The sequence below is a fragment of the Elaeis guineensis genome, chromosome 9 (genome assembly GCF_000442705.2).
Source record: "Elaeis guineensis isolate ETL-2024a chromosome 9, EG11, whole genome shotgun sequence".
Taxonomy (NCBI): Eukaryota; Viridiplantae; Streptophyta; class Magnoliopsida; order Arecales; family Arecaceae; genus Elaeis; species Elaeis guineensis.
The window spans coordinates 12254303-12263686 of record NC_026001.2 but is presented as its reverse complement, the minus strand read 5'-3'; the positions used below and the strand labels follow the sequence as shown (position 1 = coordinate 12263686).

The 9384-nt window shown below is 43.9% G+C and overlaps 1 protein-coding gene and 1 long non-coding RNA gene across 3 annotated transcripts in view; both read left to right on the top strand.

Annotated features, from left to right (window-relative positions):
- Positions 1-3655, top strand: part of LOC140851802 (uncharacterized) — a 4883-nt gene extending 1228 nt beyond the window's left edge. Inside the window, exons 2-3 of the long non-coding RNA XR_012134559.1 lie at positions 3132-3307; positions 3410-3655. This is a non-coding gene — a long non-coding RNA (uncharacterized lncRNA). The remainder of the gene's footprint in view (positions 1-3131; positions 3308-3409) is intronic.
- Positions 3656-5018: 1363 nt separating this feature from the next.
- Positions 5019-9012, top strand: LOC105051557 (NADH dehydrogenase [ubiquinone] 1 beta subcomplex subunit 3-A). 2 transcript variants are annotated; one of them, XM_019852658.3, is made up of 2 exons: positions 5019-5320; positions 8703-9012. In XM_019852658.3, exon 1 carries the CDS (start codon positions 5108-5110, stop codon positions 5303-5305), a length of 198 nt encoding a protein of 65 aa, XP_019708217.2. In that variant the 5' UTR covers positions 5019-5107; the 3' UTR covers positions 5306-5320; positions 8703-9012. The 2 variants fall into 2 exon arrangements, with proteins under 2 accessions (XP_019708217.2, XP_019708216.2); XM_019852657.3 differs by lacking the exon at positions 8703-9012 and adding an exon at positions 8320-8534 and having other exon boundaries at positions 5024-5320.
- The last annotated feature ends 372 nt before the right edge of the window (positions 9013-9384 follow it).

The window sequence follows — 9384 nt, the reverse complement described above, 5'->3', positions numbered from 1 at the left end:
CGTCGGTGGGGAGGAGGATCCCCTGGCACAACCTCCTCGCAAGGTTATGGTCGGCCAAGGCCGACGCACCCTCAGGGTAGTATGCGCTGGGGGGCATTGATCTCTCCTCCTCCGAGGGCTCCATCGGGGCTTTCCCCCGATCAGCTGCCCCGACCGACGGGGCTGGCAGCGATGGGACGCTGGAGTTCGACCCGACGCCCCCCGTTGCGCCAGCGGACGCCTCCGGACGATGTTCGGCTTCCCGAACGACATCCGGCTCCACCCGCGGCGGCGAAACCGCCGACACTCCTTCGGCCACTTCCTCGGTCGGCCTCTCCTCGACTCGGACGGTCGGAGCCGCGAGGGCTATGATCGGCTCCGACCCCTCGGTCGCCGACGCTTCCACGGTCGGCGGGACTGGGGCCGGTCTCTTGGAAGGGCGCGAAGGGCCTGCCCCCGACGCTGGCCTCTTCCTCGCGGCGGCAAACTGACGAATTTCGGCGTCGGTCGGCCTCATCCTCGGCGGTGTCCCTGCAAAACCGACCAATGTTAAAGGCCGGACCAGAACTACCCTAAAGCCGAACAAAAAGAAAAGCTGAGGAATCGGGCGATACCTATTCGGGGGACCAGACTCAGGCCGGCATCATAGAGAGCTTGCTCGGTAACAAGCTCCCTCTGCTTCGGGACCAACATGTCTTTGAGTCAGTGGAAGTCCTCCCGGTCGTCCACGTCGACCCGACTGTTGTCGTTGGCCTCAGTTCGGGGTACACCCCAGCGAGAAGGAAAGCCCCAAGAGGAGGAAGAGGAAACAAAGAAAAACTGGTTCTTCCATCCATGAATGGACGATGGAAGACCGGTTATGAAGGCAAGACCCTTCCGGGGGTTGAAGAGCCACCACCCTCGGGCTTTAGGGTGGGGTCGGAGCACAAAGAATGCCCGGAAGAGGGAAACGCGGGGGTTGGTCGGCAAGAGCTGACACAACAGCGCGAAAGAAATGATTAGCCGGACAGAGTTCAGCGCCAGTTGTGCCGGACAGAGTCCGTAGTAATCAAGCAGATTCCGGACGAACTCCGGAATCAGAAGTCGAAGACCCGCACGAAGGTCCTCAACATACAGCGCCAGGTCGCCAGGCGGAGGGTTGTTGACCCGACCACCGGCCCCTGGGGCGGAGAGCCGAAACTGCTCCGGGATGCGATAGTGCTCCCGAAGCTGATCGACGTTCGGCCCCGAAAGCGAGGAGGCCTCATCTTCCGGAGCCGATCGGGTGTCGTCGGTCGGGTTCCCCGACCGAGCTCCCTGAGTCGGTTTCCTGGTCATTGTGCAGGAACCGAAAGAAGGGAAAGAAGAGAAGAAAGCAAGAAGGGGAAGGAGGACCACGAACCCGATGGACCCTCCGAAAGTAGAGAAGAGCTCTGCCCGCGACGACCGAGAAATCGCCCGGACAGAGTTTCCCCAGCAAATGGCAAATGTGGGTCAGGGTCCGGGAGGTCCTATATATATAGGGCCGACCGACGGCCGAGATGCTCCCGCGCCGACCAAGGTCCTCCAGATGCGCGACGCGTGGCGCCCGCCGGTTGGCTAAGGATTCGGCGCGCTTCGCCCCGGGACGCCCGCACCGCCCGCATTAAATGCCGGAGCGGGCGCCGGCCAACCACCTTGACACGCGGCGCACGGGGGTTGGCTCTGCAGTCGGCCGCCCGCGTCGGTCCGCGTTCCCGATGGGACGCCTCACCCACGATCGGCGCCGAATATCCGATCGACTGACGCCGTATCGTCCGGCACCCGATCTTCTGACACCGATGTGACGACTGACGACGACAAGACGCGGCGTCCGGCACCGGACGCCGGCGCGACTTCTGGCATCGACTAGACGTTCGGATCACTCGGGATTCGTGAGGTGTCAGACAACGGATCAGCCGACGGTACGGTCGGATCTGCACATGCGACAAATCCACTCCCAGTCGCCCGGCCTTGCTACCCGAATGAAGGCATCGGCCAGCTCTCCACCCGACTTGGGAGTGGAGGGGGGCAACTGTTGGGGGATACCCACCGACCGACCGGCTGGCGGCCCGACCGACCGGCTGGCGGCCCGACTAACCGACTATCGGAGGGCCCGACCGGCTGGCGGCCCGACCGACCGACTATCGGAGGGCCCGACCTCGGGGCCCCGATCGACCGACTAACCGACGGCCCGACGAACGACTCTGACTGGCCGATCGTAAGTCGGGCGGCAGGCCAACGGACGCCATCAGCGGCTAACCACGGCCATTCCACGGTCTATTCCCGACCGACTGAACCCAGAGGTCCGGTAGCCGACCCACTTGAAGCTCGCCGACCGACGGAGGAGTCCGACGCCACTCTGCTTGCCACCGACCTTGGGTCGGCCGACTCCACCAACCGCCGTACGGCCGCCAGACGTTGTCAGCTCTGACACGGACATGCGGCACAGTTACCTAGGGGCATTGTCCCGCCGAGAGTCGGGTCAACCCTGGTGATTAGACGGCTACACGGCGACATGATGTTTTCACGGCGGCTCTGACAGCCTACAGTGAGTTGACAGTTCCTCACTTGTCCGCGCCATTAATGACGGCGCCATACCGTGCTCCACTATATATACCGGGGAAGGCAACAGTGCGAGGGATCGATCCGCCCGTCTCTCCCACATACGCAGGCTCGCTCCTCTCTCTCCCTCTCTCCTTCTCAGAGCTCTCTGTCTGCATTTCACTGTTGCCCAGTCACCTCTCTGACTTGACCGTCGGAGGGTCCCCGCCGGAGCCGCCTCCGGTCAGTGCGGACTTCCTTTTGCAGGTGCACGCTTCCCGGCGATCGGGCGACGAGGCGATTGGCCGCAACACTCCTAATTTGCAAAAGCTTGCAATTAAACTCCTTAGTCAAATAGCTTCTTCTTCGGGATGCGAATGCAATTGGAGTGTGTTTGAACGTATTCACACCAAAAAAAGGAATAGATTAGAGCATCAAAGACTCAATGACCTAGTGTATATTTATTATAACTTGCGTTTACAAAACAGATATTAAAAATAATTTTATTGCTTTTTTTTACATTTTAAATGTGATATTATGATTGGGTTATATGTTTACAAGACTTGCTAATGAGATTTTTTTAAAAATATTTTTAATATTTTAATGTGTAGGCTTAAAATGGATAAGAGGCCTTATGATCCAATTGATTATGAATCAATTGACAAAACAGAATTTTGGATTGTGGAAGAAGATCTCGAAGGAGAGCTTGACTATGATGAGTTAGAAAGCATCCTAGAAGAAGAGCTATCAAAAACTAATGAAGAATCAAGTTCTAATGCTCCCAAAGGTAAGTGTAAAAATATTTATTTTTTTAAAACTTGTTTGGGTATATATCTAAGCTTTTATTTGGAACATCTTATGATGAGTTCTTTTTTTTTTTTTATTATAGACAAAGAAGATGATGTGACGGAGGGATCGTACCATTCGAGCCTTTTTTTTCATGCTTTTCCCGGATGATATGATATTGTTGGATGAAGGTGTTGATGCAGCATACTCTAGTGGAAGAGATAATAGTGATCATGGTGAAGACAATGATGATATATGATTGAATATGGATTGGGAGATGACTAGAAATATTATGTTAAGTTTGATTGTGAAACAATCTCATGGAACAGATTTGCATGTTCTTTTGTTTGTGTTATTTTTTGTGTAGAATTTTATTTGTGTTGTTTCTTATGTAGAATGTTTATTGCTACCGTTCATGGTGCTTCTTTTTGTTGAAGTTTATGAAGAAATTTTGATTTTTAAATTTTTAAGTATTTTTTTAAAATTAAGAATAGGTGAAAATTTTAGTTATGCATCATGCATGATTTTGTCAAATTATTAGTCTATTTTTAAAATTTTTTTATTATTTTTATTATTTTTTATATTTTAAAAAATAAAATATATTTATTAGATCATAATTATGTCATGCTGATGTCATGGGTCAATTGATCAGGCCAACCGGTTGACCCAGTTGACCCCTGACCCTTTTTTCATTCCGATCTGATGTCCGGTCCGATTCTAAAAACATTACTTTTAGGTATAAACTAATTACCAGTGCTATCCAAAAACCAACATGCACTCCAAACATATGGCACATATCCTCAAGCTTGCCATCATTATCGAGCCCAATCCGATATGGTGACAGCCAAACCCTAGATTTGGGTCATCTAGTGGCTAGATCTTAATACCCATTATTGACACAAGCCAAACCTCTTGTCCCTAATCTTAATCTTTCATACAAATTGGTGATTCTACCTAAGTACCAGGGAGTGAGACTAGCAAAATGTAACCTAACCAGCAATCTGGCTCATATTTGACTTGCAATAAACATGTTTAGATAATAAATAAATTGATCTATTTAATATTTTTTTGGTACAAAAATGAGAAAGGGGGGAAATCAGTATAGCAACCCCTCTGACGAGTGCTTTTTTTTTTTTTTTGGGTACAAAAATGGGAAGGGGGGAAACCAGCACAGTAACCCCTCCGTGCTTTTTTTTTTTTTTTTACAAAAATGGGAAGGGGGGAACCAGCATAGCAACCCCTCTGACGAGTGTTTTTTTTTTTTTTTTTGGTACAAAAATGGGAAGGGGGAAACTAGCACAACAACAATCCTTCTGACGAGTGCCACTGCATTTACTCGGGACTCGACTCATGGCTCCCTCCCTACCACCGCACGTACTCGGGATGGCCGCTGGAGGGAAACCTTAGCCCATAGCCACTGGATTGCCACCGCGGTGGCGTTTAAACCATTTAATAATCGGATCAGTCTAATTTCAATCTTTTAATCCATTTAATTTATTTAATAATTAGATTAAATTAGATTAAGCTGATTATCTATTTATTAAATAGGTTAATAGGTCAGCAGATTAATAGATTATATAGGTTAACATGTTATACAGATTAATAGGTTATGAAGGAAGTTATCTGTCTATTAGGCGGGTTAAGCAGGTTGGGTCGGCTTATCCAACCTGCATCTCACCCAATTTGTATATGACCGGACCGATTGCCACCCGTGCCAAGGGCTAATTGGAGAAAAGGAGAAAGGGGGCTCTTTGGGTGGAGATTGAGCGAAAGAGAGAGGAAGCAGGAGAGAAGTAGAGCGATGGCCAAGCCTTTGGGATCGACGGGGGAGTTCTTCCGGCGGAGGGACGAATGGAGGAAGCACCCGATGGTCGGCAACCAGATGCGCCACGCCCTCCCGGGCCTCGGCACCGCCCTCGTCGCATTCGGCATCTACCTCGTCGGCGAGGCCATCTACAACCGCCTCTACCACTCCGATCCCCATTCCTCCCACCAATGAATCAAAAACCCTAAGGTCCGATTTCTTCCTCCTTTCTTTCTTTGGAAAAAAAAATATTTTGATATGATTCTTAGAAATGGTAGCTATATGTGCTTGAATCGTTGATTTGGGCTTAGTTCCTGAATGTTTTGCTGATTTTGTTCTGCTTTTTACATGGGTATGTTAGATCTATTGAAAAATTGAATCTTTTCTGCTCTCTCTCTCTCTCTCTCTCTCTCTTGAATCCAAAAGTTCGATCTTTCCTCGGATTAAGGAGCTGGATGTACGTGTAGACCTTTTCTACTGATAATTCTCTGTGTTTGCCTCATCGTAATCATTTCCATTAAGGTTTTTCTTTGTATGGATCGATTTGGAAGCATATGTATGATCTTAGCTAAACGTAATGAATAACATAATTTATCTGATGTAAATTGAGGGTTGCAGAGGCAATTTAGCATTGAGATCTTGTGCATCTTGAAGGGTTTTTTCCACCATAAGTGTGAAGCTTTTATTTTGTATGTACATATGAGTTCTAACAATATTCAAATGGGAAAAAGAGAATTGTTGTTTGGCCATGGCCAAATAACTGGGGCACTATATATTTCTCAGACGACTGCTTATAGATTGCTTTCAGCATCTATCAAACGAGTTTCTGCTTTTGATGATAATTAAAAGGTTTTGCTAAATGTCTTGGACAGAAGCTTAAATAGTATTAAACTGAGTTCTCCTTAATGATGAAGCATTAGACAATTGTTGTCCAACAATCGTAAAGAAGAACTAAAGCTTAAAATGACAATATTTCCCAACATTTTTTTCTCATCAGAAAAGAGCCCATAACGATTATAAACCTTCTGTTTGATTCTTAAGGACTTTTATGGGATCACATTCGTCATCGGAAAAGAGCCCGTAAAGAATATAAACCTTCTGTTTGATTTCTTAAGGACTTTTATGGGATCACACTCGTCACTTGAATGTTCTGTAATGTCTTGGGCATAGTTTGGAAATCTTTGTTGGGAAAAAAAATAGTTCATAAACTCTTTGAAGTTATAGCAATTCTTTAATCAAAACTGAAACTGGCTTCCTAGAGAGTCTTTCATGGTCAAGTTTCATCCTCTTTTTTATGGGCCAATAGTGTGCTTCTTTGGACATAGTGCACTCAGTGAGTTAGAATACTAGGAGAAAGTTGCCAGTTGCATTTCCATTTCACAAGGCACATGGATTTCTGTAGGCCTCTCATTGAAGATAAGTTCTGGCTGACCTTCTGGTAGTGAGTTATTTGGAGGCCTTAGAGAAACCAAGATCAGTAACTCTTGAATCAACCAACCGGTGTATTTAACAATTGTTGCCTCTTTATGTGTACATAAAAAAAAAAAAAAGAAAAAAAAAAGGAAGAGTTGCTCAATCTTAAGAACTGTTTCATCCAAATAAACATCTTTTTATGTTCTTTAAATTGCTTTTTAATTAATCTGATATTGTTCTTGCAGTGACTATTATCTGCAAGATCTCTTGAAAAACCACTAAATACACATAAGATAATAAAATCGACACCAAATAATGCATGTGTTATAGCATTCAATGAAGAACAAGGTGATTCATTGTCGTTTTACTATACCCAGCATGCTGTCATGCTAAAAATTATTTTGGTTCTATTGCTGGATTGATTGACAGATCCACCAAATCCAACAAAATAGCTTGGCCTAAGTGGGGCAAATTCTCTTCAAAGCTAACAAATTGGTATTCACACGATATATTTCTGACAGTAGATGGGGAAAGCAAGAGTCAATAATCATTTTGTAAACTGAATTAAAGACCCAATTTCTTAAGAAAAATGATGGAAACAAATTACTTCAGCTATGCACCAAGGGGTTAACTTCCACAAACCCTCCCTAAGGTTTTTGACGCTTTCAAGGACTTAATGATGTGCAGTTTACTTGAAAATTTTGCTAAAATTCTTCATCTATTAATAGGTCTAGATCTGTCTCGGCTCTGAAAATACCCTCTAAAGAATAAAACTGCAGGGGATTCTTTTTTTTTTTCTGATGTAGAAGGAGGCAAAGAGCCACCTGGCTTCTTCATTATGTTTATTATTATTATTATTATTATTATTATTATTATTATTATTTCAATATTTTGCTGGTAACATTGCAAATAGGGCCTATCTCCCCAACCTTCCAACATCATTAGTGTGCAGATAAGTTTTCAATTCATGAAATGGTGTTTCTTCATGTCACTTGTGTATTCCTAAATAAAATCTTTCCAAACTATCAAGCTCCCCCGCCTACATTTGGTCAGCATTTTAATGTTTTGTGTAAAGGTTGTTAGGTGCATCTGGAAGAGTGTGAGGCATCTTCCCATGAAAAAGTAGCCTACTTTCTGCCCTGTCTACGTTCTCTCTGGAAGAGTGTGAGGCATCTTCCCATGAAAAGTAGCCTACTTTCTGCCCTGTCTACATTCTTTCTCGAAGAGTGTGAGGCATCTTTCAAGTTTTTATGAGGAATCAATATTTAGTTAGAAGGCAAATATTTGCGGCAACTTTATAAGGATTAGATGGTACACTGTTGGGAGAAAAATTCAGCAAGCCCCTCTTATGTACAAATGAATGTTTAAGAAGGATCCACAATCTCAAGCCCATGTGGATGCAGCAAGACTCTCTATAATGTCAGTAAGATTCCTGGATTACATAACCCATTATTCCTGGTTAGGAGTGTTCTACACGCTTCTGCTTTTACCATTTTGCTTTTTTGCATTGCTGCTGTTTGCATATCACCTTGATATTATTAGGCCTCTGAGTTATTTCTTTGCACATTTTTTCTTCTTGTTCCAGTACTATCTAAAGTTAAGAGGTCAATTAAATGTTAGTTATTGAATTTTCTTGGAAATTAGCCGTTCTTCTCGTATCTTGCATCATGAGGTTAAAGGTACTTGCTCCATTTTTTTTTTTTTTTTGGTTGGTGATTGTTCAGTTTTTTGTCATCTGTGTTTTAATGCAGTTAACCTTTTTATCTTAAGAATATTAGTGTTTTTTTTTTCTCCAGGTGAGAGTGTGGTGAAGAAATGGAATATGGGACCTTTAGCCTTTTCTTTTTTATTATTTCTTATTGTAGTTTGAAAGGCACATAATCCCTGTACTCGTTCTAGGATTTTATGTGAATCTACTCTCATAATTTCCAACCAGAGACGCATATCCCTGGTTTGCTTTAACATGCTTTTGCTTTCAAATTTATGAAATATAATGTGTTTGCTTTCTGTACTTCTGTACTTTCTGGTGCTAGTCTATGAAGCATGAAGCATTTTATATATGGTTGTGCAGCTTGTGCTTGCAAAGGCCATACTGTATGTGAACAAAGATTACCCAGTATCCCCATGTCTTGTGATAATACTTTCATGCTGATGTTTTAACCTGCCGCTTGATATGTAGGACATACTGCTATACTGGTGGTGCCCTTTGGGCATTGCATGGGAACTGCTGAAGGCCCTCTAAACGGGAATGCAGTTTAGGTTGTAATATATTGCAATGCAAACCACTCTATTGTGATGGTGGACATATCTCTAGACCCTTGTTTTCTTTGCATTCTTTCCATCTCTCTTTTCCCATGTATCTGTTCTTCAAACTCAGTGAGTATCATTAAAACCACTGCCTGGGTTCAGCATTAGGGGGACCAGAGGAGGCCACTGCCCCCTCAAAAATTTTGAAATATTTATTATATATATATTTATATATTACGGTCCTCTTAATATTTTAGTCTCATGCACATTACGAGCTTATCAGTTTAAAAAAATTTATATAATTAATTTATATATTAATTTTTTATTAAAAATAATAAATTTATTAAACAAATAATCATTGTTTATTTATTTTCCAATCTTTTCTATTTAAAAATTTCTTGTGAAACAGTGGTTTCATAATTTTTTATTTTAATAATATTTTTGGATATATATATATATAATTAGTATTATTATTTTGCCCCTCCAATATTTGATGTCAGGCTCTGTCATTCTGTTTTGTTTTGTTCCGACGTCTTTGCCTACTCTGATCTTCCCATCGCCCACCACGCTCATACTTCCTCGCTTATAAAACAGCGGAACAAACATTAGAACTC